The 27997-nt window shown below is 46.5% G+C and overlaps 2 protein-coding genes across 5 annotated transcripts in view; one reads left to right on the forward strand and one right to left on the reverse strand.

Moving 5' to 3' along the window:
• Positions 1–27503, reverse strand: MAFK (MAF bZIP transcription factor K). Of its 2 annotated transcripts, XM_070761394.1 has the most exons (3): positions 27195–27503; positions 8694–8773; positions 1–4296 (listed from the first exon to the last, which is right to left on the reverse strand). In XM_070761394.1, the coding sequence occupies exons 2-3, from the start codon at positions 8727–8729 to the stop codon at positions 3862–3864; spliced, it is 471 nt and encodes a 156-aa protein (XP_070617495.1). In that variant the 5' UTR covers positions 8730–8773; positions 27195–27503; the 3' UTR covers positions 1–3861. The 2 variants fall into 2 exon arrangements, with proteins under 2 accessions (XP_070617495.1, XP_070617496.1); XM_070761395.1 differs by lacking the exon at positions 27195–27503 and having other exon boundaries at positions 8694–8775.
• LOC139172350 (lysosomal alpha-glucosidase-like) overlaps positions 19686–27997 on the forward strand; it is a 34289-nt gene continuing 25977 nt past the window's right edge. Inside the window, exon 1 of one of the 3 annotated variants that reach the window (XM_070761375.1) lies at positions 19686–19797. Coding sequence is in view for 1 of the 3 variants with exons in the window: in XM_070761373.1 (XP_070617474.1) it covers positions 27385–27553 (169 nt within the window). In the remaining 2 variants the exon portion in view is untranslated. Of the gene's footprint in view, positions 19798–27213; positions 27554–27997 lie in introns of those variants that run through there. The other 2 variants (XM_070761373.1, XM_070761376.1) reach the window with 2 other exon arrangements.

Genomic DNA, 27997 nt, shown 5'->3' on the forward strand with positions numbered 1-27997 from the left:
GAGTTGAAGTCCACACGTCATGGAAGAGCCAACGTTGCCTACCCCTGGGCTAGGGGAAGACTTCTGAAGTCACAAGGAAGCATCGCACAACTATGGAGGACCTCTTCTGGAGTTGGCCAAAGGTTGCCCACCCAACACCAGAGAGAAGGGTGGACCTCAATTTGGCATGGCAAGGGGGCGAACAAAGCTAAGAGCCAAAGAGCTGCAGGGAGCATTCAGCCAATCCAGAAAGAGCCCCATTATAATTTAGGGTGGACGACGGGGCAGTTTTCCATGTCTTCCTCAGAGGTAGCAGCTTTCAACATCATGGCCCTCGCTGACTAAGGGTCGAGGAGAAACGTAGTGAGGCATCTCTGGGGGACATCAGGTTGGGGAAGTCACCTCTAAACATCTATTCCATCTTTGTGGAGCCCAGTTAACTCGGCCCTCGTTTTCCAGAGCTCAGCTTCCAGGTGGCCCTGGAGGAGGCAGGCAAGGAGCTGACCTTTCCCATATTCTTTTGTCCCATCGGGCCACTTGGCCTTTATTTTCTGAAACTCAGACAGTGCAATCTAACCTCTTCCTCTGCTTTTTAAGGATTCGGGAAGCCTGCAGAGAACCCTGGACGTTCCAGAGGACGTTTTCAGAGGGAAAACAACATAAAGCGACTCAATTTGCTTTTTCTTCCTCAAACATTTTCTAAGGGCGTCCAAAGCAGCACGGATAAACACCAGACGTTCACTGGTCTTCAAGAGGGTTGGGGGAGGCCGGAGGGAGACCCTCCCTTGTGAGTTAATCTGAAGCCAGCGAGGTGGACACATAGCCATTAGCTTTGCTCCTTCTTCCTAATCTGGTAGTCAAAATTAGCCCCCCTCCTCACCACTAAAACTACTGAATGGCACAGAAGAACATGAAGTGCCAAGAAGTTAGCATAGGCTGAAGGAGTGAGACAAGACCAAGCGCCCGACCACCCCTAGTGCTATATTCACAGTGTTAGTAACTTTACTCAGGGTGCACTTCCCTCACCCCACCCCCAACACCTACACCAAGGTTAAGGGCCAGCTACTCTTCCGTATTTGCTTTCAATTATGAATGCCCCCACAAGAAGAGAGGTCACCATCTACCAGTACTAGTTGCAAGGGAACGTAAGTGGGGGTTTTGAAGAAAACACCTCAGGAACTAGCGTTTGAGGAAGCAAGGTCTTCAGTTCGAATCCAACCTCAATGGAGGGGACGCCTTTGACCAGACAGGAGATGACCAAACAGGTGAAGACACACCTGGGCAATAGGAATCATACTCCTGAAGCCGGTGAGGTGGAACATCTGGATGGTGCCACCAGGTAAATGTTGCCTCCCAGCTTCCAACAGAAGATTGGAAATTTATCTCGGGTGGGTTGGCTTTAGACAAGCAGAAGGGGGGGAGCAATTATATTACCGACCCATCTGAAGAGACCTTGGAAGTGTGTGACCTCTCTACCCAAGAAACCTTACAAAATGGCACAAGAGGACTCTGAAAGGGCAACTGACCCGCCTCGCAGCTCCAAGTTCCTTCTTTCCCTTCTCTTGATCAGCCCTCACCCACATCCCAACTCTAACCCTCCTTCCTCCCTCCCTCCCTCCGCCTTCTGCGCTTCCTTCCTCTCTTCTCTGCTCTCCATACGGACAACCTTCTCAAACCCCCAGAGCAAACCCAGCTCATTTCTCCTTCTCCTTCGCACACATACAAGCAGCAGCCGACACCCCTCCTTTCTCGCCCTGGTGACGAGCTCCGGTTTTCTCCCCGGTTCTCAGAACCACAAGACCACCGATTTAACTTGCCTTCGAACTCCCCCCACCCCTCCACAGAGGACTCACTTTTAAACCTCCCCATGTTCCTCTCATCTTTGAGCTTGCTGAGCGTTATGGTGAGGAGCCCAATTCCCTGCAGACCTTTAGACCCAATTCTTTCTGCTTTTCGCTCTGCGTTCACTTTTGACATCTCTTGATGTTAAAGAGCACCAGAACGAGGGGGCAGCGGCGGCAGTGGAAATATTATGGATAAGGCTGTGGGTTGGATTTATATTTCTTTCTGAATCTTCCTCACCCAAACACACCATCGCCATTTTTTGTCTTTGATTCACAAACCTTTCATGTTTCTAAGTCAGTGTTTCCCAACCTTGGCAACTTGAAGATATTTGGACTTCAACTCCCAGAATTCCCCAGCTTCTCGTGATAGATAGATAGATAGATAGATAGATAGATAGATAGATAGGGATAGATATGATAGATGATAGATAGATAGATAGGTAGGTAGGTAGGTAGGTAGGTAGGTAGATAGATTCCAAAACAAAATTCTGGAGGATTTCAAGAAACAAAAATTAAATCAACTGTGACGGAGTTGCTAGCTTGGTTTTGGGTGTGTGTGTGTGTGTATGAACGTTCCTAAGCTTAAATTTAATTTGTGGTCTTTTCAATTTCAATTTTTCTATGGGGCCAAATCCATTTTTATCCTTGTCGGGATGGGGCTCAGCCATCTGACCCCCCACCCCCTTCACAACGTCGGCAGCTCTTCTTTCATAGATGCACGCTGGCTGGGGAATTCTGGGAGTTGAAGTCCAAATATCTTCAAGTGGCCAAGCTTGGGAAACACCGTTCTAAGCCATGCTGATTCAAAGGCATCGTTTTATAGCGCTATCCTTTCCCATAAGTTCCTATTCTGGTAAATTACCTTTTTCTCCCCTCTCACACCCTGGCTACCAAGTCCAGCCCCACACTGCCTGCGCTCTGTATGTTTCCTGCCCCGCCCCACCTACAATACTCTAGAACAGTGGTTCTCAACCTTGGAGTCGGGACCCCTGTTGGGGGTCGAATGACCATTTCACAGGGGTCGCCTAAGACCACGGGAAAAGACAAATCTCCAACGGTGTTAGCAACTAAAGCTTCTATTCTGGCATCTCGGAACGTGTTTTTGCAATCCAACCAATCAGGCGTTTAAGGGGGGTTTTTCCCTCTGACCTCTTGCCCATCAGCTGAAAGACCTGTTGGAAGAATTGGCGCTAAACCTATAGCTGGGGGCCACCACAAGATGAGGAACTGCATTAAGGGGTCGCGGCATTAGAAAGGTTGAGGACCACTGCCCTAGAACCTGGATAATGGCAGAGACATAAATGTACAGTTTGGAAGCCGCACCATCACAATAAAAAAAAAAAAGGAGACCCAAATCACAGGCACATTATGGGAAGCAGCTTCAGTGACATTATCTTTTTTTTTGCATTGTAGACGCTCTTTCATTTCGCCGGACCCCTGACCAAAAGGACTCCCAGCGGGGGACGGAGCAGCACCAGGGAACCAGACGACGAGGTGGACATTCAAACCCACCAAGGCTTTTCTGAGTTTGGAGAGAAAAATACCTTGGGCTATGAAAATTTGAGGACCACTGCCCTAGAACCTGGATAATGGCACAGACATAAATGTACACTGTCCGAAAGCCTTGATCGCCCACAACCTGTCAAGGTAGCTACGATGTGGGGCTGCTATTTCTTCTTCTTCTTTTTGCTAACTAGAAGAAGAGAGATTATTCCCGCCCCCCTCCCCATGGCCTGACGATTCTACCATGTTATCCGTTTGAAATTCTCATTGACCACACATTCCTTCAATACCTCGTGTCGGTCAGGGCCACGAGGATTCCTAGGATACGGAATTTCTACTTCAGCCGCGAAGGGCTTACTGAAGAAGAGGCAACAGCAGCTGGTTCCAACTCCCCTCCGAAGGCTCTGCCGCTACCTGGTTGGCAGGCTCCTTTTCGAGGGGGGGAAAAAGACGGGCGTCGGATTCGAGAGAGAGAGCAGGCGCCGAGAAGTCCTCCCTTCCAGCCGGGCAGCGAGTTCTCTCTCCGCCTTGGACATTAGGACGCTGCCGAGAACGGCACGGAGCTGGAGGAGATTCCGGCGGACTTCACGATGGTGATGACGCTGGTGGCGGCCACTTTGGTGGGGGCGATGGGGCCGCGGGCCACGGTGCGGGCGAAGGTCTGCAGGGCCTCGTACTTGGAGCGCAAGGCGTCCAGCTCCAGCTTCATGCTGCTGTTCTCCTGAGCCAGCTTCTCCACCTCCTGCTGCAGCTCCACCCGCTGCCTCTCCAGCTCCTCCTTCTGGGTCACGCGCTTGATCCGGCAGCTGGCCGCGTAGCCCCGGTTCTTGAGCGTCCGCCGCCGTTGCTTCAAGCGAATCACCTCCTCTTTGGTGAGACCTCGCAGGTGCTGGTTCAACTCTCGCACAGACATCGAGACGAGTTCATCGTCGCTCAGCACCGGGGCGTTTTCTCCCGACTCCTCCTTGACCTAAAGGACACCAACAGGACAAAACTCGTGATTATGTCACACTTGGTCAGGGCTCTCCAATCTTGGTTCAAGCCAGAAATATTTTTGTTAGGTATAGTACCAGAGAAGTAGGATAAAGGGAACATATACCGTATTTTTTGGAGTATGAGATGCACAGGAGCATAAGACGCACCTTAGTTTTGGAGGAAGAAAAATAATAATAATAATAATAATAATAATAATAATAATAATAATAATAATAATAATTTATTGGATTTGTATGCCGCCCCTCTCCGTAGACTCGGGGCGGCTAACAACAAATAGGGGAAAGAATCTGCTTATCAAGTATTCATTCATATGAGTAGCTTCCTTAGCCAGCACATTATTTTATCCCCTGGTTAGGGCTTAAAAAAAAAACCTTATTCAGAGAGAGTAACAAAGAAAGAGCTTGCAAGCCAGTAAGAGCTGGAAACATTGCTAGCACCTGTAAAGAAACATTCGGAGCAAGTAGAGCAATGGAAACAAACCCTGCAAAGACTTAGCGCTTGGAAAACATTCTTCGCAGAGAGTAACAATGAAGGAGCTCGCAAGTTGGTTAAGAGCTGGGAACATTGTTAGCACCTGGTTAGGGCTGGAAAGAAACGTTAGGAGCAAGTAGAGCACTGAAAAAACCTACAAAGACCAAGGGCTTGGAAAACATTATTTGCAAAGAGTAACAATGAAAGAACCTGCAAGGCAAGAGCTTGGAAGATCGTTAGCACATAATTAGGGCTTTGAAAAAAGCAACATTCCTCTTTTAGGGAGGAAAAAAGGTGTGTCTTATATTCTGAAAAAGTATGGTATTTGCACAGTACTATTGGAAAAATGAGACTATATCTATAGAACAGAGGTCCCCAACCGCCGGTCCGTGGACCGGGACCGGGCCGTTGGGGCTTTTCAGCCGGTCCGCAGCGCCAGGGCCCCCTCGGCCTTTCCGCACCACCAGCGGCGCTCCCCCCGCCAGCCAGCCAAGCCCCGCGCCCGCCAGAACCGGCTCCTCGCTCTCCCCCCGCCGCCCACCGCGTTTGCAGGAGGTGGGGAGGGTCGGGCGGCCCGCCAAGGCCAGGAGGGACGCCGCTGCCCCCCCTTCCCTCTCTCCGCCCGCCGCTGCGCCTCCTTGATGTCGAGAGGAAATGCCGGCGAAGGCTTTTCTTATTTTGAATATTCCGAGTGGGCTAGCAGGGGGATAGGGAGCGCGCGCAACCGCCCGTTCTCCCCCGACATTCAATATCACCTTCGCCGGCCCCGCCTCTCCTGCAAACCCCCTTGCTGAGAGCCCGGGGCGAAAGTGCTCTCGCAAAGGTGAGGCGGGCAGGGCGTGCGCGCGTCATTGCTGAGAAGAACGGAGAGAGAACGAGAGTGAGTGAGAGCAACAGACAGCAAGATAGAGAGAAAGTGAGAAAGAGACAGTGAGAAAGGGGGGGAGAGAAAGAGATAGCAAGAGAGAGAACAAGAGAGAGAAAGAGCGTGAGAAAGAAAACAAGAAAGAGTGAGAGAGAGAGAAAGCAAAAGAGACAGAAAGAAAACAAGAGAGAGAAAGTGAGAAGAAGAGAGAGAAAGAGGGGGAGAGAGAGAGAAAGAGAGAGGGGGGAGAGAGAGAAAGAGAGGGAGAGGGAGAAAGAGAGAGGGAGAGGGGGGAGAGATAGCAAGAGAGGGAGAGAGGGAAAGGGGGAGAGAGGGGGGAGAGAAAGAGAGAGGGAGAGAGAGAGGAGATAAAGGAAGAGGAGAGAGAGAAAGGAAGAGAAAGAAAGAAAGAGGGATAGAAAGAGAGAGAGAGTGAGAGATGCTCAGTGAGCCTTTCTTTGAAGTTGCCTTTCTTTCTTTCTCTTTCTTGCTTTCTTTCTTGCTCTTTTTCTTTCTCTCTTTTACCTTCCCTTCCTCTATTTCTTCTTTTCTTTCTCCTTCCTACCTTCTTCCCTTACTCTCCCCTTTCATAAGTTTCCTTGCTTCCTTCCTCTGTTCCTGTCCCTTCCCCCTTTCTTTCTTTCTTTCTTTCTTTCCTTCCTTTCCTCCCTCCATTTCTTGCTTTCCTTTTCCTTCCTCCCTTCTTTCCTCCCTCATTCCCTTCTTTCACTCCTTCCTCTCTTACTCTCCCCTTTCACACCTTTCCTTGCTTCCTTTGCACCCTTCTTTTGTTCCTGTCCCTTCCCTCTTTCCTTCCTTCCTTCCCACCCTCCGTCCATTCATTCACCCATTCCTCTCTTGATCGCCCCTTTTACGGCGCCGCTGACAGCTAGCTCCCCCCCCCCCCCACCGGGCCATGGAAAACTGGTCTAGCTTAAAGCCGGTCCCTGGTGCAAAAAAGGTTGGGGACCTCTGCTATAGAAGATGTAATTTAAAAAAAAAATAATTAGATTGTACAGTAACTGACAGATCGACATTAAAGATAAAAGAAAGGAAGAGACAGAGTGTTTTCGAACATGGGAGTCGTAATCCGTAAGTCTTAAAAGTGGCCAAGGTTAGAAGCCCACGCATTACCGGTCATGGTTGCCCTTTCGTGACCACCAGACCATCTACTTGGAAGTATTCTGGGTGGGCAGCCCCAAAAATTTCCCGGAGTTCAACATCCAGCTCGCTGTCAAGACCAACCAGTAGGAATGAATTCAGCTATTTTTAGAATTCTGAGTGAGAATCCAAAGGGAAAAAACCACCATTTTTAATGTCCATGAGATGTAGTATAGATTAGATTTAGATTAGATTTACTGGATTTATATGCCGCCCCTCTCCGCAGACTCGGGGCGGCTCACAACAATAGCAAAAAACAGTACATAGTGACAAATCCAATGCCCACCAATCCAATTACAATTTTAAGTTAAGAAATTCATAAAACAATCCCAATATATATAAAAAACAAGCACACAATCAATCAAACAGCAAAACAACATGGGCAAGGGGGAGATGTTTCAGTTCCCCCATGCCTGACGGCAGAGGTGGGTTTAAAGGAGTTTACGAAAGGCAAGGAGGGTGGGGGCAATCCTAATCTCAGGGGGGAGCTGGTTCCAGAGGGTCGGAGCCACCACAGAGAAGGCTCTTCCCCTGGGTCCCGCCAGACGACATTGTTTAGTCGACGGGACCCGAAGAAGGCCGACTCTGTGGGACCTAACCAGTCGCTGGTATAACTGTCTTTGACCCAATCTGCTATTTTGTGCCTGCAATTTCCCTTTTAGCCTCGGTCCGGAGTGTCCTCCTCACTTATAAAGATATTGCACAACGTTACAGTTATTACGATTTTGAAGAAGTTCATGTTATTCTGTAACTGACTTGCTTCTGTAATTAGCACAAGTGGCCAAACTGTCAACCCTCTGACAGACCAGACAGGAAACATGACCACATGAGCTAATTTCACTTTGTTGGAAGGCTACGTTAGCAGAATCTTGAAAGTATAAATCTCCCGCCATCTCCTTTTTCAGCCTGAAAAGTTAGGGACGTGCTTTTCTGGGTTTCTTTCTTTCTTTCTTTCTTTCTTTCTTTCTTTCTTTCTTTCTTCATTCAATTTTTATGCCGCCCTTCTCCTTAGACTCAGGGCGGCTTACAACAGGTTAGCAATAGCCCTTTTTAACAAAGCCAGCCTATTGCCCCCACAATCCGGGTCCTCATTTGACCCACCTCGGAAGGATGGAAGGCTGAGTCAACCTTTGCCCGTTATGCAGCTCTGGGCTTTGCGCTGTCTTATCCAATCCTTGTCGTAGATAGCATCTCTCTCCTCTCCTGGGTCCCCAAGATAATCCCCACATAACATTACAGTACCCCAACTCTCTGATGAGGAATTTGCCTTTAGAATATTTGTATAACCAAGTCAGACATCTTGATTTTGTTAAAAGCGAAGGTTTCCTTTTTTTAAAAAAAGTAATCTTTATTAATTATTGACATTAAGAAAAATACACAGATACCATAAAACAAAGACAAAAACAAAACACAACTTATACAGACATATAGACATCACCATTCATAATTAGTTATATATCAAGTCTTAAACACTCAACAATTTACACGTTTGCCAACCTACCTGTTGACATTTTTGCTACAGCTTAAGATTGCTTACTTTTTTTTTCTTGTGTACTTTCAAATGGTGGGAAATTTGACTGTATTATAGATATTTAAGCTTTTAAATATTTTTTTTTTGATTAACCCAATCATACCACCTGCTCCAGGTTTGGTAGAATTCAGTATTGTCTCTTTCTTGTATTTCCAATGTCCAATGTGAAGGAGGTTTCTAGTGGCTAAATAAAGCGGTCAAGATGTTCAAGACAGACACCCTCGTTTTTTACCTTTGGGGCACAGACTTGGAAAAGGGACAAAGGACAGTGGGGACTCAAGGATTGGCATTTTGAGTTCACTGAAGATGCCACTTTGAAAAACAAAATCCAACTGAGCCTTACCTTAAATGTTTTGTTTGGCTTTGGATTAGTCGTCATAACCTGGACACAGTCACCTGGACAGAATTGCTCAGAAATTGCAACTGGAGCAAACGAGAGAAGGGGAGAAAAAACAGGCGAAGGATCAGCTCCAGAGAAAAGAAGGATGCATTTTCAAACGTAAGACAGGCACCTGTCCTGGCAGCGCTAATTCACACAATGTCGTTTGGCGGGACCCAGGAGAAGAGTCTTCTCTGTGGCGGCCCCGACCCTCTGGAACCAGCTCCCCCCAGATATCAGAGTTGCCCCCACCCTCCTTGCCTTTCGCAAGCTCCTTAAAACCCACCTCTGTCGTCAGGTATGGGGGAACTGAAATTTTCCCTTCCCCTAGGCTTATAGAATTTATACATGGTATGCTTATATGTATGAGTGGTTCTTTAAATTGGGGTTTTTACGATTATTTTAAATATTAGATTTGTTTTCATTGTCTTTTCATTGTTGTTAGCCGCCCCGAGTCTTCGGAGAGGGGTGGCATACAAATCTAATAAATACAAATACAAATACAATGTTTCTTAGAGGTTGTTTTGTTGTTTTGCAAAAAATCTGCCTTCTAAGCTTTTCCTCCTACGCCACTCAATCCACCCACGTCTCAGGATCCCTAGATTTCCCTAGGAATGTTCTCACCCATCCGCTTGCGACCACAATGGAGCCCAAAATTTAGGTTGCTAAGTGAGTTGTGCCCAATTTTATGACTTTTCCTGCCGCCCGTTGTTAAGCGAAACACTGCGGTTGTGAATAACCCAGTTAAGTGAGCCTGGCTTCCCCACTGACTTTGTCAGAAGGTCACAAAAGAAAAATACGTGACTCCCGGGATGTTGCGACCGTCATAAATGTGAGTCGTTTGCCAAGGGTCTGAATTGTGGTCACGTCACCATGGGGAGGCTGCAATAGTCGAATGTGTGAAAAACATAAGTCATAAGTCACTTTTTTCAGCAACGTTCCTTCCTTGCTTCTTCCCTTCCTTCCTTCTTAACTTTCCTTCCTTTCTTCTCTTAACATTCCTTCCTTCCTCCCTTAACCTTCCTTCCTTGCTTCTTCCCTTCCTTCCTTTTTAACCTTCCTTCCTTTCTTCTCTTAACCTTCCTTCCTTTCTTTCTTCTTCCCTTCCTTCCTTCTCTCCTTCCTTTCCTCTTAACCTTCCTTCCTTTCTTCTTCCCTTCCTTCCTTCTTAACCTTCCTTCCTTAACCTTCCTTCTCTCCTTCCTTTCTTTCCTCTTAATCTTCCTTCCTTTCTTCCCTTCCTTCCTTCTTAACCTTCCTTCCTTTCTTCTTCCCTTCCTTCCTTGCTTCTCTTAACCTTCCTTCCTTCCTTCCTAGCTTCTTCCTTTCCTTTCCTTCCTTAACCTTCCTTCCTTCCTTCCTTAAACATGCCTGGGATAAACATAGATCCATCCTAAGATAAAATACAGAAAATAGTATAAGGGCAGACTGGACCATGAGGTCTTTTTCTGCCGTCAATCTTCTATGTTTCTATGTTTCTTCCTTTTTTAAAAGCAGCTTCTATGAGAACCAACGTTTCTTCCCGGTTTCCCTTATTATCTCCAATCCGGGGTGCCGTAACGAAAAGAGAAATGATGGCAGCAGGAATTTCCCAAGCTTTCTCTCCGGGAAGATCCGGCCAGGAAGTCGCTCCTGACTTCCACGCTGCAAGCGAGGCTAGACTTTCCACACTGTTGAACCCAGAGTCCTCAGATGACTTCCCAGCGTTAACGGCACATTTTAACCACCAGCCACCCAGAAAGGCTGTTTCCTCATCCTGGCTTTGAAAAACAGATGGCCGTTTGAATCTTGGTCCCTCGCCAGACCCCGAGTTTCCAGAGATGGAATTCCTGGATCCAGAAGAATTCGGTGCGTCCAGGGATTCAAAGTCAGCTCGCGACAGCCTCCCCAGAGCCAATCCCCCCCCTTTTTCCAAACCTCTCCCGCTAGCCCCAAGTTCGCCCTCTCTGCGCTCTCCCTCTCTCCAAAGCAGGAGAATGCCACCTCCAAAATCCAACTTTGCGCGGCCTCTCTCCGCCGCCCCGTCGCTTGAAAAAAAGGAGAAAAACAAACAACCCACCAAGGGCTCATCGCTCTCTCTCCGGCTCCTGGAAGACAGCAAAGTCCCCGACCTCTCCCCAGCCCCACCTGTTCCACTGCTCCCTTTGCAAGGCAGCACAAATCGACAGATGCGCAGGACGAGTGGTCTCGCCAGCAGAGAAAACGAGGCACCGCTTGCCTTACTGGGCTGAAGGGAAGGAGCCCCTCCGGTCCCCCAGCGTGGGGGGAAGTGACCCCGCAGCGATGCCCCTTCCGCGCACGCCGGCTGCCCTTCACTCTCACCTCGGGGACTCTCAACTACCTCCGAGACCGACTGTCTAGACTTCAGCGCAGAGCCTTCGACCTGCATCACACCACACGGAGGAGGAGGAGGAAGAGGAGGAGGATGAGACCCCTGGAGCAGCTTCAGAGAACCGTGTGTGTACCTACCACCGGTGGAGAGGGCAATGCAGCTGTGACATCACAGTGGCTTCTTTCTCCCCGCCAGATTAGGCCACACCAGCCGGGCTCGAACATGGAAAGCTGACGTGCCCAGGATGCACAGGCTCGGCTGCGGCGCCAGACATAGGAGACCGTCGCCGGAGCGGAGGGTCTTCCCTCCCTGGACCGCCACCCACCACCCGTCCAAGAAGCAAAGAAGGCTGGGCCAGCGGCAACGGAAACCCTGGCTCTCCATGCACGTCCACCAAATGTCACAGGCTCTAATCGTTATCAAGAAAATTAAAAAAATTTAGGAAAAAAAGAGGAGAAAAGACGACATCTCGCCAAAGCATCCCAAGCATGATTTCCTTCCGATAGTTGCTATGGTGACCTTGGGAAAGTAGCCAGCCCTGAGACGGTAACCATGGAAACAAGAGAAGCCCAAAAGCAAATCATGACTTGGGGTCAACTCTGTGCAAAGGCATTGGAGGGTGGGGGGAGAGAGATAGAGGGAGTCAACAAATCCATGCATTTCTGGACGCCTGGGGGAGGGAGAGAAGAGGGGGGTGAGGGGGCTGGGAGGGCATTGGGAGGGGGATTATTGCTGGCTGGCTTGACCTGCAGCCAAGCCCCATTCGCTGCCCCCATCCTCAAGTGGTGAAGGCAAAACTGGAGCCCAGAGGTCGGTGGCTCTTGCCTGGGGAGGGAGGCAGAGGGGCAAAACCCCATTTCCCACCGGTCACCAGACATCCCCTGGCCCAGCCCTTCCTCCTCGGCCCCAAAGAGCTGCCCCACTGAAGACCAACCCCCTGCAATGCCCGGGGTCCCCCTTTTATGCACTTGGGGAAAAGGAATCCTCAATCTGAGTGTTGCATTGGCAGTTCTGTGTTAGCAAAAACTTCAGAAGAGAAAGATTTAGGGGCAGTGATCTCTGACAGTCTCCAAATGGGTGAACAGTGCGATCAGGTGGTAGGAAAAGCGAGTAGGATGCTTGGCTGCATAGCTAGAGGTATAGCAAGCAGGAAGAGGGAGATTATGATCCCGCTATATAGAATGCTGGTGAGACCCCCATTTGGAATACTGTGTTCAGTTCTGGAGACCTCACCTACAAAAAGATATTGACAAAATTGAATGGGTCCAAAGACGGGCTACAAGAATGGTGGAAGGTCTTAAGTATAAAACGTATCAGGAAAGACTTCATGAACTCAATCTGTATAGTCTGGAGGACAGAAGGAAAAGGGGGGACACGATCGAAACATTTAAATATGTTAAAGGGTTAAATAAGGTCCAGGAGGGAAGTGTTTTTAATAGGAAAGTGAACACAAGAACAAGGGGACACAATCTGAGGTTAGTTGGGGGAAAGATCAAAAGCAACATGAGAAAATATTATTTTACTGAAAGAGTAGTAGATCCTTGGAACAAACTTCCAGCAGACGTGGTAGATAAATCCACAGTAACTGAATTTAAAACTTGCCTGGGATAAACATAGATCCATCCTAAGATAAAATACAGGAAATAGTATAAGGGCAGACTAGATGGACCATGAGGTCTTTTTCTGCCATCAGACTTCTATGTTTAAAAACAGAGCAGCAGTCGGAGCCTCCGAGGAGGGAAGGCGCAGGGGGGAACCTCGTCCCCACCGCCCTCGACTCAGCCAAGCCAAAGCATCTCAGTGCAGCCTTCTAAGATCGCAGCTTGTTTAACTTCCAAAGCTTTAACTGTACAGAAACAGAACCAACAGAAGCTGTTTTCACCCTAGATTCTTAAACCAAGCAGGAAGAGTTGGGAACGGAGCAGGAAACCTGTGCGAAGAGAGAGAGAGAGAGAGAGAGAGAGAAGGGAGGCAAATGCAGGACAAGAGAAACATGTGTTTTTTTTGTTTGCTGGAAAAATAAAAACCATGGGTCATGATGCCCAACGGATCCTTTGCAGCCGCCCAGCGCTTCTCCCTAGAATACAAACCGCCTGAACTTCACACGTGGAAGGACCACGGCTCGAGTGACAGGTGTCATTCAGGGCAATCACAGCTGGGAGCAATGGAGGGGGGGAGAAGAACACAGCAAAGGTGGCCACACCACTTTCGGCTTCCTCCAAAGGGACTACAGGCCTTGGGACCAGGGGCACTGGGTGCAAAACTTCCAAGGTAGCTGCACAACAGGGAAAGACGGCGGAGGAGGAGGAGGAAGAAGAGGGGTGGGGGCTTCAGGGGGTGAGAGGAGGATTACCTTGGACTTGCAACGCTCTCCCCAGGCCCGTGGTCATTCCTTTACAGCCGTCCTCTCCTGCCCTCATGCTTGGAAGCGGTTGCCGGGTGTCCCAGGAGCCTGCTCAACGTTGGCACCTCTCCTCGGGGGAGGAGGAAGGGGGCACCTGCAGGATGCCGAGGCCAGGGGTCTCTCCGGGAATCCTTTCCGAGAGCAAGGCCGGGGGCCAGCCGCCGCCGTTCCTCCCTATCCTGGGGTAGGCGCAAACGCGCAGCATGGCTTAGCATACGCATCGCTCCAGTGCCATAGCTATGCAATGAGTCACCAGGCTGTTTACAGAGTGGGGGAACAAGCTCATCGCATTCCCAGAGAGCGAGAGAGACTTCCTTCTCCTCCCCCTGGCTGGCCCGGCCCTCTCCCCTCCCCAACCCCTAGAAGGCGAAAGGCAAGGCGCTCCTCCACCAAACTTGGCCGTTGCAAGCCAGGAAAGGGAACTTCAAAAAACACACTGAAGAAATAAATAAGTCCAAAGGGGGAGAGCGGGGAGGGGAAGGAAGCACCCCATCCCCGAGCGAGCGTTGGAACAGAAAAAGCCTCTTGATCTTTGACCAGGGGACATCTTCAAAGGGTTGGCTCTCCCCGCCACCTCACAATCAACCAATGGGAAAAAAGATGCGTGCAAACACACTTGGTGCCGTTCGGATTTTGCTGCACTCACATATTAAGTGTGAAATAGTTGCAGCCTTCTCGTTGCAAAGTCGGCAGGTTGGGTTTATTGATTGATTGATTGATTGATTAATTTTGTCCAATACACAATGAGGGTTTTAGTGGGCATACATATAGTACTCATATACTCATAGTAAAATATATCTAAGAAAGAATAGAAGAGATGATATAGGAATAGAACATATCAATGAAAGAATAGAAAAAGAGATATAGGAATAGAAGAAAGGTATAGGAGATATAGGAGAGCAATAGGACAGGTTGTCGGTGGATTTTGGTATCTTTGCTTTGAGGGCATTAGTTTGTAGTGCTGGTTCTCCAGCAGTGAGTATTAAACTTCCCGTTTCTTTCTGGACGGATCCCATTTTAAGCCAGGACTGTGTAAAGTTGTCATTGCATTTTCCTTCTGTGTTTTTCAAGTGTTTATTTATTTATTGGATTTGTATGCCGCCCCTCTCCGTAGACTCGGGGCGGCTAACAACAGTAATAAAAAACATCATATAAATCCAATACTAAAACAACTAAAAACCCTTATTGTAAAAAACAAACATCCCTACAAACAAACATAGCATGTGTAATATCTCAGTTCCCCCATGCCTGACGGCAGAGGTGGGTTTTAAGGAGCTTACAAAAGGCAGGGAGGGTGGGGGAAATTCTAATCTCTGGGGGGGAGTTGGTTCCAGAGGGCCGGGGCCGCCACAGAGAAGGCTTTTCCTCTGGGCCCCGCCAAATGACATTGTTTTGTTGATGGGACCCAGAGAAGGCCCACTCTGTGAGACCTAACCGGTCGCTGGGATTCATGCGGCAGAAGGCGGTCTCGTAGATACCCTGGTCCGGTGCCATGAAGGGCTTTATAGGTGATGACCAACACTTTGTCCGTGCAAAGCTTTGGTTTTCCATCTATTTAATCTGTCATCCAGCTGCTTTTCCTTATATTCTGCCTTTGTTTTCGTTGTTTTTATTACTCCTCCAGACTTCAATTACAAGTCTGCGGAGAGGGGCAGTATGCAAATCTAATAAAGTATTATTATTAAATTATTATTATTACTACTGTACTATGTTTAGAAAATTTACAGCTACGCGCCTCTGAACTGATTTAACTGTTGTTCATAAAATCATCACAATGTACTCCCTGTTGGCGACTACTTCACCTTTAACAACAACAACAACACAGGAGCATGCAATAGATGCAAACTAAATGTAAATCGTTCCAAACTAGACTGCGATTTCAGCAATAGAGGGCTCAACGCCTGGAATTCACTACTGGACTCTGTTGTTTCTCCCCCCAATCCCAAAATCTTCAACCTTACATTATCTACAATAGACCTCTCCCCGTTCCGAAGAGGTCTGTAAGGGGCGTGCATAAGTGCACCTTTGTGCCTACCGTTCCTGTCTTAATGTCTTTTTTACCTTTTCTATCTCTACTTTATACTTATGTTATTACATTGGCTGCCGATCGGTTTCCGGTCACAATTCAAAGTGTTGGTCATGACCTTTAAAGCTCTACATGGCATTGCACCAGATTACCTCCAGAACTGCCTGCTACCGCACGAATCCCAGCGACCGATAAGGTCCCACAGAGCTGGCCTTCTCCGGGTCCCGTCGACTAAACAATGTCGTTTGGCGGGACCCAGGGGAAGAGCCTTCTCTGTGGTGGCCCTGGCCCTCTGGAACCAACTCCCCCCGGAGATTAGATCTGCCCCCACCCTCCCTGTCTTTCGCAAACTACTCAAGACTCACTTATTTATTTATTTATTTATTTATTTATTTATTAGTTGGACTTGTATGCCGCCCCTCTCCGAAGACTCGGGGCGGCTTATACCGCCAGGCATGGGGGAGTTGAGATATTCCTTCCCCCTAGGCCATTATAAGTTATGCATGGTATGTTTGTGTGTAAGTTTGGTTTTATAATATGGGTTTTTTAGTTGTATTATTATTGGATTGTTACATGCTGTTTTTATCATTGTTGTTAGCCTCCTCGAGTCTACGGAGAAGGGCGGCATACAAATCCAATAAATAAATAAGTACGGTAAGTAAGTAAGTAAGCAAGTAAATAAATAAATAAATAAATAAACAAACAACATACTACAATACAATACTATATTTGTATGACAAATACAATAAATAAATAAAATAAAATAAATAAATTTTCACAATATAACAAAACAACTCAAAAGGGGGAGCAGGGAGGGAAAGGAAGCAAAATTCGGGCATCCCATCCCATCCCCAAACATTGAAACAGAAAAAGCCTCTTAATTGTTGACCAGGAAAAAGCTTCCAAGGCTTGGCTCTTCCCGCAACCTACCAATCAACCAATGGGAAAAAAAGATACGTGCAAACACACTCGGTGCCGTTTGGGAGACAGGTGCCACCAATGGAGAGACAGTTCCTGTGCACCCCCCCCCCAAGCACTTGTTCACATTTCTAGGGTCTTCTGACAACGGGGTCTCCCGTTTTTGCTGTCCTACTTGCTAGCAAAATGTACTCAAATTTTGACCCACAGTAGAAATATCTAGAGGAACCATTCCATAAGGCCAGTCTGAAAGGATGCGATCGGCTTCAGGCGCAACAAAGCATTAGCTTCTCTTTGTATTATTTATTTCTACTCCACTGAACAAGTACCGTATTTTTGGAGTATAAGACGCACCTTAGTTTTTGGGGAGGAAAACAGGGGAAATAGTCTGCTTACCAGGCATTCATCTGGCTAGCGTCCTTAGACAGCACATTATTTTATCCCCTGGTGAGGGCTTTAAAAAAACCTTATTTGGAGAGAGTAGCAATGAAAGAGCTTGCAAGCCAGTAAGAGCTGGGAACATCGTTAGCACCTGGAAAGAAACATTCGGAGCAAGTAGAGCAATGGAAAAAACCCTGCAGAGACTTAGGGCTTGGAAAACATTCTTTGCAGGGAGTAACAATGAAAGAACCTGCAAGCGGGTAAGAACTGGGAACATTGTTAGCACCTGGTTAGGGCTGGAAAGAAGCATACAAAGTAGAGAATGAAAAAAAACCCCTACAAACACAGGGGTTGGAAAACATTCTTTGCAGAGAGTAACAATGAAAGAACCTGCAAGCGGGTAAGAACTGGGAACATTGTTAGCACCTGGTTAGAGCTGGAAAGAAGCATACAAAGTAGAGAATGAAAAAAAAACCCTACAAACACAGGGGTTGGAAAACATTCTTTGCAGAGAGTAACAATGAAAGAACCTGCAAGGTAAGAGCTGTTAGGGCTGAGGGGAAAAAAGCTACAGAGTATAAGACGCAACCAAATTACCAGCCTCTTTTAGGGCGGAAAAGAGTGTGTCTTATGCTCCAAAAAGTATGGTATGTTTTTGTAGCATTCGATGCAGTAAAGGACTAGGGCCTCTCACTAGACTAGTCCCTGGCCAATGAGTATGTAGTATGTTTGTGATCTGAATCTGTTTTAGCTTTCTTGGACTGGTTTTAGATCAGTCATTTATATTAATTGGATTTCAGATGTTTTATTGCATATTGGTTTTTTGATACGTTATGAGCCGCCTCGAGTCCAACATACAAGTCCAATTAATAATAATAATAATAATAATAATAATAATAATAATAATAATAATAATAATGGAGGAATGGCTGTGCTTCAGGCAAACAGAGATCAGGGAAGACCCTGGTTATATTCCTGAGATGCCACAACTATTGTTTATGCAATTAACCCAAGTACCTGGATTCACAAGTGACCTATTAATAATCATGCAAGGTTGGTTGTTGGCACCACAAACAAACTGCAGATTCTACAAATACCCAAATGAAATCCTGCCAGCATAAGTAACACAGGCTCCTATTAACTCCATCTCTTATAACCTCTTTCAAGAGTGAGGAACTATTTCTTCTCTTTCAATCCTCGATCGGGATTGCAAAGTGATGAAAACCTAAAGAACATTTTATGCATTCGAGACCTTTCCGGCATTCCCACCTTAAATGTGCTTTTCTGGATCTTTCACACATAAAAGCTAACTTGACCCAATCCTCGCTCCCAGTTGGGGCCAATGGAAATTGTAGCCTTAAATGAGAATGAGACGCATTGAGCTGGGAAAGGATGAGCAGGAACCTATACCAAAGTCCACTTCACCCTGCCCCAAGTAGCCTTGCCAAAACACCAAAGCTTCCATCTATGAAAAGCTTCCATCTATGAAAAAGGCAAGTGTTTTATTAATAATAATAATTATAATAATAATTTATTAGATTTGTATGCCGCCCCTCTCCGAAGACTCGGGGCGGCTCACAACAAGCGATAAAACAATATTCTACAGGCACAAATCTAATATTATCTAATTTATTATCTCTTTTATTCATTAAACATGAAACTCAATCAACTGAACATTTTAAAAAGTGTCACAAATAGCACTGACTGGTGCTAATGGTTGATACAGATTGCTGCTAGCATCCTAGGTATCAGCCAAGTATCTTCTTAAAATATATGATGTTCTGAGTAACAGTTTTTTTGCAGTTCCACTGGTGTTATTGTAGAAAGCTGCAATTTCTTGATGTGTTTTGTGAAATTCTTGGACATGGCACCAAGTGCTCTGATTATTGTTATTGCTATTATTATTATTGTTGTTGTTATTATTATTATTGTTGTTGTTGTTATTATTATTATTATTTTCATTAAACATGAAACTCAGTCAACTGAATAGAAACATAGAAACATATAGAAGACTGACGGCAGAAAAAGACCTCATGATCCATCTAGTCTGCCCTTATACAATTTTTTGTATTTTATCTTAGGATGGATATACAGTTTATCCCAGGCATGTTTAAATTCAGTTACTGTGGATTTACCAACCACGTCTGCTGGAAGTTTGTTCCAAGCATCTACTACTCTTTCAGTAAAATAATATTTTCTCATGTTGCTTCTGATCTTTCCCCCAACTAATCTCAGATGGTGCCCCCTTGTCCTTGGGTTCACTTTCCTCTTAAAAACACTTCCCTCCTGAACCTTATTGAACCCTTTAACATATTTAAATGTTTCAATCATGTCCCCCCTTTCCCTTCTGTCCTCCAGAGTCCAGACTATACAGACTGAGTTCATGAAGTCTTTCCTGATACGTTTTATGCTTAAGACCTTCCACCATTCTTGCAGCCTGTTTTTGGACCCGTTCAATTTGATTCATATCTTTTTGGGGGTGAGGTCTCCCGAACTGGACACTATTATTCCAAATGGGGTCTCACCAGCGCTCTATATGGCGAGATCACAATCTCCCTCTTCCTGCTTGCTATACTTCTAGCTATGCAGCCAAGCATCCTACTTGCTTTCCCTCCCACCTGACTGCACTGCTCACCCATTTTGAGACTGTCAGAAATCACTACCCCTAAATCCTTCTCTTCTGAAGTTTTTGCTAACACAGAACTGCCAATACAAGACTGATACCAGAATTCCTCTGAATTGGCTCTGATAGCAGATACGGTTTGCTGCCAGTGTGTTGTTGTTTCAAGCAGAGCTCAGCTCAGGCTCTCTCCCAAGTACAAAACAGGGTTAATTATAATTTGCGCAAAGCCCTGCTGATACAGCCAGCTGCCGCTGGGTAACATCCGGTCCACCGTGTTTAGGAAGTGACTGCAAGCAGGAAGATTTCTCGGGCGTTGGAGACGCGAGAGGGGGGAAAAAAACCACACAGCGAGCTGTGGCTTTTCATCAGTGCCCAGGCAGAAAGGTAAATAATACGATATTACATCCCCGGCAGGTTGGCTGGGGGAAGTCATTTGAACGGGACTGCAGAGGGGCTTTAAAAAAAAAAATCCCCACGTAAAAGAAAAAGGAAACTGCTCCAAACTTCCCATCCTGAGAGGTTGTGAAATGTTCGATAGTTCAGTTTCTGTCTTCTGAGCCCCCATTTATTATGATAGGGCAGCAGGAACACAGCATTCCTCTCTGGAATCTACGGCTTCTCCTCGCCACAGAGAAGTTTGCTTGGTGGGCTAATTGCATATTCAAACAGTCAGCTTTGAAAGGAGAGACGGAGGAGGAGGAAGAGGAAGAGGAGGAGGAGGAGGAAGAGGAGGAGGAAGAGGAGGAGGAGGAAGAGGAGGAGGAAGAGGAGGAGGAGGAGGAAGAGGAGGAGGAGGAAGAGGAGGAGGAAGAGGAGGAGGAGGAAGAGGAGGAGGAGGAGGAGGAAGAGGAGGAGGAAGATGAGGAGGAGGAAGAGGAGGAGGAGGGAGAAGGAACATACACAGCACTTGACATGATAACTGAAATCATTTCATCTTTGGAACCGATTCATCTCGCAAGCTGGGGAATTCCTCCCTCTCATGGCGCCTTACTCAGAATTCATGGCATTATTTTTTTTTTGCACCCTGTGGTGTAGCTTCCCCTCCCGTAAATTATGCTGCAGACACAATGTCTCGGTTCCCTATGGAGAGCAGCCCCCTCCCAATTGCCGAGGGTCTTCAATGGGAAGAAGCCACATTCACTTTCACGACCGGGATACTAACTTAACTGCAATGATTTATAAATGTGGCGAGAAAAGTCGTAATATGAGGCAAAGCTGACTTAACAGATATCTCATGCAGCAACATCAATTTGGGCCTCAACTGTGACCATACGTTGAGGACTCACTTTATTTACATTCAATCTGGCGAAAATAAATTAAGCACCTCAAAAACAAGGAGAAGCCTTAATTGGCCTATAAAGAGGTTACCAGAAGTAACTTGGTTTGGGCATAAACACCAGAGAAGCAGGCAAGGTTCTCTTTGAGCAAACTAGACAATGACAGGTCTCTTATGGCAGTGATGGAGAACCTATGGCATGGCTGCCACAGGTAGCACACGAGCCATATCTGCTGGCACCCAAGCTCAGCTCCAACACGCATGGGTGTGCTGGCCAGCTGATTTTTGGCTTGCAGGAGCTCTGGGAGGTCGTTTTTGGCTTCCAGGGAGCCTCCAGGGGGATGGGGGAGGGCGTTTTTACCCTTCCCCGGCTCCAGGGAAGCCTGGGGAGGAAGAAACACGAGCCTACTGGGGCCACCAGAAGTTGGGAAACAGGCCGTTTCCAGCCTCCAGAGGGGGTGGGGGAAACTGTTTTCGCCCTCCCCAGGCATTGAATTATGGGCGTGGGCACTTGTGCTTGCACGATAGCCTCCACACTCGCTCTTTGGCACCCGAGGGAAAAAAGGATCGCCCTCACTGTCTTATGGGGTCCACTAAGATGTCCACTTCTAGTCCAGTCTAACCAGTGAGCCGATCTCCCAGATCTTTCAATCTTCATCATGAAATCGAGGCCTTGTGAGAACTTGGCTAGCAGCATAGAAACATAGAAGACTGACGGCAGAAAAAGACCTCCTGGTCCATCTAGTCTGCCCTTATACTATTTCCTGTATTTTATCTTACAATGGATCTATGTTTATCCCAGGCATGTTTAAATTCAGTCCCTGTGGATTTACCAACCACGTCTGCTGGAAGTTTGTTCCAAGCATCTACGACTCTTTCAGTCAAATGATGTTTTCTCACGTTGCTTCTGATCTTTTCCCCAACTAACTTCAGATTGTGGCCCCTTGTTCTTGGGTTCGCTTTCCTATTAAAAACACTTCCCTCCTGGACCTTATTTAACCCTTTAACATATTTAAATGTTTCGATCATGTCTCTCCTTTTCCTTCTGTCCTCCAGACTATATGGATGGTCACATGAAAGGAGAGGGTCAAGCGAAGGTTCCTCCTTTAGAACTGAGCTGTTTTGTGAAAGCCCCTCCAGTTGCTAGCATTGAGAGTAGGCGGCAGAAAGTCTAACTGATTTGAAGGACAGGAAAGTCCATGCTCTTTTTGCAATGGGTCACTCCACTGCAGCACCCAGTTCAAACAACTGCCCCCCTGCCCAACCCCATACCTGCTGCATGTCTTCTTCGAGTGTCCGACGCCTGCTGATGCATGTTGGTAGGGAGCATGGAGGCAGAATTGCACTGAAGGGTTTCTTGAAGCAGTTGGATGGGATAGACAGACGCATGCATGCATGGCCCAAACGAAAAGTAGAAATACACAATGACTCAGAAGCGTCTCCTGCCTCGAATACCGATGCTCGGTTGATTCATTCAACATGTGCGAAGTTCCCTCCTGAGGTCAACCCCTCAAACTTTCCAAATCAATTCCTAGCCAGCCAATTACGCACTAGAAAACAACAGATTTAAGAACTTCTAGACTAGATTAGTCTACGTCTATCTCCGTGGTTCTCAACCTTTCTTCTTCTTTTTTTTTGAAAAAAGTTTTTGCTATTTTTCTCCTCCGCGGGGAAAATATTTACTGACCCCTCACATCCTGGACACAAATTGTTTCAACTCCTACCCTCAAAACGTCGCTACAGAGCACTGCACACCAAGACAACTAGACACAACAGTTTTTTCCCGAACGCCATCACTCTACTAAATAAATAATTCCTTCAACACTGTCAGACTTTCTACTAAATCTGCACTTCTATTCTACTTTTTTTCCTCATCATTCCTATCACCCATTTCCTCCCATGTTGACTGTATGACTGTAACTTGTTGCTAATATCCTAAGATTTTTATTAATATTGCTTCTTCATTGCTTATTTGACCCCTATGACAATCATTAAGTGTCGTACCACATGATTCTTGACAAATGTATATTTTATTTTATGTACGCTGAGAGCATATGCACCAAGACAAATTCCTTGTGTGTCCAATCACACTTGGCCAATAAAAATCTATCTATCTATCTATCTATCTATCTATCTATCTATCTATCTATCTATCTATCTATCTATCTATCTATAACATAAAAAAGAATACATCACATTATTTATTTATTGGATTTGTATGCCGCCCCTCTCTGTAGACTCGGGGCGGCTAACAACAGTAATAAAAAACATCATATAAATCCAATACTAAACAACTAAAAAAGCCTTATTGTAAAACCAAACATCCCTACAAACAAACATAACATGCATAAATTGTAAAGGCCTAGGGGGAAGGGAATATCTCAGTTCCCCCATGCCTGACGGCAGAGGTGGGTACATATACCTTCAATAAGAATCAATATACAAATATTTATCACTTAAAAGAAACAATAGTGCAATTACCCAAGTTGCACTCCAATTTTAATTTAAATATTATTTAATCCATCTCAATCGTCCCTCTCTCCACTCCCCTCTTTCTATCTCAGATGGCTATTCCACCTCCAGTACCTACCTTTACACCTTCTCTCCCCATTCCTCCTACCATCTCCCCCTCCTTCTTTTTTCCTTCTACTTCTCTATCTCCCCTTCTACTCCCTCTCCTCTCACTCTTTCTTGCCTACTTCCTCTTACACTCTCTAAATCCTTCCCTGAGTGGATAGTTTAATTACAATTTTTTTTCTTAGTTTATTTATTTATTTATTGGATTTGTATGCCGCCCCTTTCCGCAGACTCGGGGCAGCTAACAACAGCAATAAAACAGCATATAATAATAATAATCCAATACTAAAACAGTTAAAAACCCTTATTATAAAACCAAACATATGAACAGACATACCATGCATAGAATTGTAAAGACCTAGGGGGAAAGAGTATCTCAATTCCCCCATGCCTGGCGGCAGAGGTGGGTTTTAAGCAGCTTACGAAAGGCAAGGAGGGTGGGGGCAATTCTAATCTCTGGGGGGAGTTGGTTCCAGAGGGCCGGGGCCACAACAGAGAAGGCTCTTCCCCTGGGTCCCGCCAAGCGACATTGTTTAGTTGACGGGACCCGGAGAAGACCCACTCTGTGGGACCTAACTGGTCGCTGGGATTCGTGCAGCAGAAAGTTATTTTTCTCCCCACCAAAAAACCCATGCCCCAACCTCATCTAGGTCAACTTAGTATATATAAGTCATCTACTAAATATTGTCAGTTCTCAAGCTTTCTAATGCTGAAACCCCTTAATACAGTTCCTCATGTTGTGGTGGCACCCAACCATAAGTCTAGCACCAATTCTCCCAACAGAGCTCGAAGCCGATTGGCAGGAAGGTCAGAAGGACACTCCCACTGTAAACACCTGATTGGTCAGATTGTAAAAATAAGTTCCAAGGTGCCAGAATAGAATCCTTAGTTCCCAACACTGTGGGAATTTTGTCTTTTCCCGTGATCTTAGGCGACTCTTGTGAAATGGCCGTTCGACCCCCAAAGGGGTCCTGACCCCCAGGATGAGAACCACGGGTCTGTCTGGAGGTAGACCTTTCTTAGCTCAGCAGGCCATTGGTCATACAGCCTTTGCAGGGTTGCAACCATCAGAGTCTTATGCAATCTGGACTCCCCCTACAATCTGGGAGGGGGGGAGATCAACTTCCCAGAAGTCTCAGGAATGGTGGGATTCTGGGAACTAGTATAGTTAGCCCTGGCTTTACCACAGTCCGTTTAATGGCCGTTCAAAGTTACAACAGCATTAAAAAAAAAAGTGACTTATGCTTTGCAGCCTCTCTATGGCCACATAATCAAAATCCAGATGCTTGGCAAGTGGTTCGTATTTATGAAGCTTGCAGCGTCCCAGGGTCACATGATCGCCATTGCTCACAGTCACTCATGCCCTTATCACCTCGAGGTTCGATTACTGCAACGCTCTCTACCTTTGAAAAGTGTTCGGAAACTCCAGATCGTGCAGAACGCAGCCGCGAGAGCCATCGTGGGGCTTCCCAGATTCGCCTACGTTTCTGCAACACTCCGTGGCCTGCATTGGCTACCGATCAGTTTCCGGTCATAATTCAAAGTGTTGGTCATGACCTTTAAAGCCCTACATGGCATTGGACCAGAGTACCTCCGGAACCACCTGCTACCGCACGAATCCCAGCGGCCAATAAGGTCCCATAGAGTTGGCCTTCTCCGGGTCCCGTCGACTAAACAATGTCGTTTGGCGGGCCCCAGGGGAAGAGCCTTCTCTGTGGTGGCCCTGGCCCTCTGGAATCAACTCCCCTGGGAGATTAGAACTGCTCCCACCCTCTTTGTCTTCCGTAAACTACTTAAGACCCACCTATACCGCCAGGCATGGGGGATTTGAGACATCTTTCCCCCAGGCTTATTATAATTTATGTTTGGTATGTATGTGCTGTTTGGTTTTTAATTATGATAGGGGTTTTAGTTTTTTTAATATTAGATTTGTGCCATTATAATATTGTTTTTTATCATTGTTGTGAGCCGCCCTGAGTCTTCGGAGAGGGGCGGCATACAAATCTAATAAATTATTATTATTATTATTATTATTATTATTACTATTATTATTCTCCTGGCAAGAAGTCAATAGGGAAGCCAACTTCATTAAACAATGGCTTCCTTAATTTAAGAACTGCAGGGATCCCTTAACAAAGGTGGCAAGAAAGAGTCCGTGGAGAGGGGCGGCATACAAATCTAATCAATATATAAATAAAATAAAAAATGGAGGAAAAAGCCCTTTATCAACAGAAATGTTAGCCTCAATTATGGTCATAAGTCTCTATGTTATAAGGACTATCTGTACACACAACTGGAAAAGTTGAAAAATCCCATTACAACCCCAGCCACATGGACCCCTTCTTTGTGGGGAGGTAGTTATTCCCCCACTTTTGGGAAAGTTAAAAAATAAGACTCATATAACAACAGTTCCTTAAGGTGGTTTCATTGAGTGCTGGGTTTTTGGAGGTGAGGTTTGAAGCCAGGGGCTTTCCAGGTTTTAACTGATTTTGTCCCAAGGAGGGGGAAATTCCAACAACCACAGATAAGGGCAAAAAAAGAAAGAAGCATAAATTAAGTTGATGGCTCTCAAATTCAGGTCTAGGCTTGCTCTGGAAAATAATACCCCCCCCCCCCCGCTGTCTAGACCCGAGTTCTCCAACCTTCGCAACTTGTGGACTTCAACTCCCAGAATTCCTCAGCCAGTTTTGCCAAGGTCGGAGACCCCTGCTCTAGATTCATGTGCTACAAAGGGAGTAACAATGAAGTGTTTGTTTGTTTATGGATGCATGTAGTATCCTGACACAAAGTAGATTAGTGTATATCATTGTAGATAAACACAGACTGTTACAACAAAAACTCAAGTCAGCCGTGCTTTTTACTAGAGGGGAAATCCTTCTCTGAACCCAATCAAGTTTGCAAGCCAGCTGCATTTCAAGTGTGAAAACAGTTATAAGTCACTTTGATCAGGGCCGCTGTAACTTCGAATGTCACTAAATTTTAAGTGAAGAACCATTGTGCCTACTGTCCCTGTCCATCATTACTTTCTACTTAAGTTATGCTTATACAAACTACTATCCTATACTTGTTCGATAAATACATAAATTAGATAGATAGATAGATAGATAGATAGATAGATAGATAGATAGATAGATAGATAGATAGGAGGAACTGGCATTAGAAAGGTTGAGAATCCTGTAGGCGAAATTCATAATTTTAAATCCCGCTGACCCCTAATATGAATTTATTTTAAAAGATCAATAGCATTTAGTGGCAATATCCACCAACATTTTCTCACGGGCCACCAGTTGGTGATCTCGGCTCTACACACTTGCTAACGAGTCCTATACTAACACAACACACCCACCCATCGCAGCTGCCCCCCGGCGCCTGCTTTTGACACGCGAGAGCCGCATTCACCCCACCCTTCTTCCTCCAACAGGTCGGAGACGCCAAGCCCGTTTAAAGGCCGGGGGGGGGGAGCTTTCCAGGGGACGGGGAGGCTGACCAGGCGCTCAGATGAAATCTGGGAATCCGTTTGGAATGAGCGGCATAGAAATAAAATAAAAGTATAATAAAATAAAATAAAATAAAAAAACAATAAAATAAAATAAAATAAAATAAAAAAGGAGGGGGGAAGCCGGCCGCCTCCCGCTTCCGAAGCGGGAAGCTTAATTCGAAAAATTACTTGCGAACACTTTACTTCCGCCACGTGCGGGACGAGCAAACTCCGCCCTCTCCATCCCGCCCACCCTTAGGCCCCGCCTTCGCATGGCTGCGCAAGCGCGCGTCCAAAGAGGCGGCGACGGCACCGCCCAGGCCGCTTCGCTTCCCCTCAGAGCGGAGAGCGTCAGTTTTCCTTCCTTTCCCGCCGCCCCCGTTTCCTCTCCTCTTTCCGCCACTGTGGCTTTCTCTTTCCCCCTCCACCCCGTTCCCGCCGTCGCCTCACCTGGAGCGCTCGGGCTCGCTCAGCCGGCGACCAGCCGTTGCCCGGCGGGGCTTCTGAAGCGACGGAGGCGGGAAAGCCCCGCCAGCTGACGAGTCAGCGGGGGAGGGGTGAGGAGGATGAGGGGGGAGCTGCGCGCGCCTCCTCCTCTTTCCCCCCTCCCTTTCGGGCACCTGCCTCCTCTCTGGTGCGCATGCGGCGAATGAGCAGAGGAGGAGACCACAACAGGGAAGAAAAGGGAGGGGGCAAAAGAACCATTCGCGTGCGCCCAGCTCTTCCTCCCCTCTTTTTTTTTCCCGCCCAGCCTTTGATTTTTGAACGCTTCCAGCCAATCGGAGTTCTCCGTCTGGGTTTCCGGGATGGTATGACTATGAAGCTTCCTCACGTCGGAGGTGGGAGGGGGAAGAGAGAGGGAGAGAGGACGCCACGCCCCCTTCATCGCCAGAGTCCTTTTCTGTTAGCCCCGCCCACGATCTGGCCACGCCCATAACATTTCATTCTTGGGGAAAGAGAAAGCGCGGGAACGCCATTAGTGCCCTTCTCGTGTAATATAAACAGAGTTATAAAATCTGTGGATACTACCCATACGTATTTGACTGACTGACAAAAATAAATAAATTTTGATGAGTGGCAAGTGTCTTTTGCCGTTGTTTTAAAAAATAATTATATATCGAATGATATATAAAATAATATATTTTTGAAAAATCGAATAAATCAAATAAATAAATAAGATTGTACCAGTTTCCAATTCAATACAAATAACAAGCAGCCTAGTATTTCTGGTTGCTACATAGTAGTGGTGTGTT

The sequence above is a fragment of the Erythrolamprus reginae genome, chromosome 9 (assembly GCF_031021105.1).
Source record: "Erythrolamprus reginae isolate rEryReg1 chromosome 9, rEryReg1.hap1, whole genome shotgun sequence".
NCBI classification, from domain to species: domain Eukaryota; kingdom Metazoa; phylum Chordata; class Lepidosauria; order Squamata; family Dipsadidae; genus Erythrolamprus; species Erythrolamprus reginae.